This window comes from Phalaenopsis equestris, unplaced genomic scaffold (assembly GCF_001263595.1).
Source record: "Phalaenopsis equestris unplaced genomic scaffold, ASM126359v1 Scaffold195563, whole genome shotgun sequence".
Lineage (NCBI taxonomy): Eukaryota > Viridiplantae > Streptophyta > Magnoliopsida > Asparagales > Orchidaceae > Phalaenopsis > Phalaenopsis equestris.
In genome coordinates, this window is record NW_018215512.1 from 1 (window position 1) to 1,318 (window position 1,318).

Consider the following 1,318-nt stretch of genomic DNA (forward strand, 5'->3'; position numbering starts at 1 on the left):
TCCACAAATGAGTTCATACTTGTTGATAAATCATGCGTTGGGATCATCTTTGTGTCCTTGATCTTGTGGTAGACCTTGTAAACAACCCATTCCTCCTATGTATATGAGACTAATGATTCTTAGTTGTCATTTATGGGATTTAATTCATGAAATATATGCTCAATTGAAATAATTAGAAAATACTTCTATTTTTCTATTAACTAAATAGAGTTTATTTGATGAAGATTTACATACATACCTCACAATTCTATTATATATTTCTCATACAAAAGCTTACATGATCATACAAAATTTCATGGCACCAAAGTGTTCTAATGGCAAGCATCAAATTTTAGGTTTTTTAATTAGATATGTAAATACCAAAGAGTTATGTGGTATGTATATAAATTTCCCAAAAAAATTTCTTTGGGCTATTTGGAATCAGTTTTACTTTTTAATTTTTAATTTTTTTACTGTTTTATTTTATTTTATTTATGCTTTACTCGAAAAAAAATATTTTTCATAAATTATAGCATGTTAATTTTTTTTTAAAATATTTAAAATAACTTTTAGACCTTTTGAATATTCTTTAGAAATAAATTAATTTTTTAAAAAATAAAAAATAGAAAAAAATAGACCAACAAATATGTTTTTAAAATGAAAAAAATAAAATATAAAACATTAATCCTAAACACTCAACCATATTAAATATCCTCCAATGATGTGACTTGCATCCTAAGCAAATTTTTGCTGGGTATATTCCATGATCCAGTTGGTTGCTTAGAAATAGTCAACTTCCTTTTAAAAACGTGAAAATTTATCCCTTTTTCTACAGTGTTTGGTTAGGCCCTAAAACTCTTTCTAATATAAAAATTTTATTTTCAATCATAATATGATATGAACCAAACCATATGATTTCTAAAAATATGAACATATATTTACCTGTCGAGATTTATAGAGGTGAACATGCTCTTGGTGTTTGCCTTCAAGCCTATACTCATGCATCACCCAATTACTCTTCTGCCCTCTCGGAGCTCTCCCCATGTAGAAAACTAGAGTCTTCTTCATCCCAACAATAACTCCCTTCCCCTTATATATTTCCTTGTCTTTTCCAGTGGCTTTCCAATATCCAGACTCCGTTGCACGGTTTGTTCTCATTCCTGTAGGATATTTCCTATCCTTTTGGCAGAAAAAGAACCATTCTTTCTCTCCCATCTTCGCCTTACCTGTATGCACATAAATTTATGACACACAAATTTTTCTGTTAAGTTCATTACATGCGTGAAAGAAAGCTAAGATGAAAAATATTTGCTTGGAGTCAGTTAAGGGCCCATTTGAG

General features: G+C 29.3%; 1 protein-coding gene across 1 annotated transcript; it reads right to left on the reverse strand.

Moving 5' to 3' along the window:
- Positions 1-5: 5 nt before the first annotated feature.
- LOC110035040 (NAC domain-containing protein 100-like) lies at positions 6-1,205 on the reverse strand (the record flags this gene model as incomplete). The annotated part of the gene is made up of 2 exons (XM_020739279.1): positions 6-95; positions 922-1,205. Coding segments are annotated over 2 exons (374 nt in total), but the record flags the coding sequence as incomplete, so codon positions are not given.
- Positions 1,206-1,318: the final 113 nt, after the last annotated feature.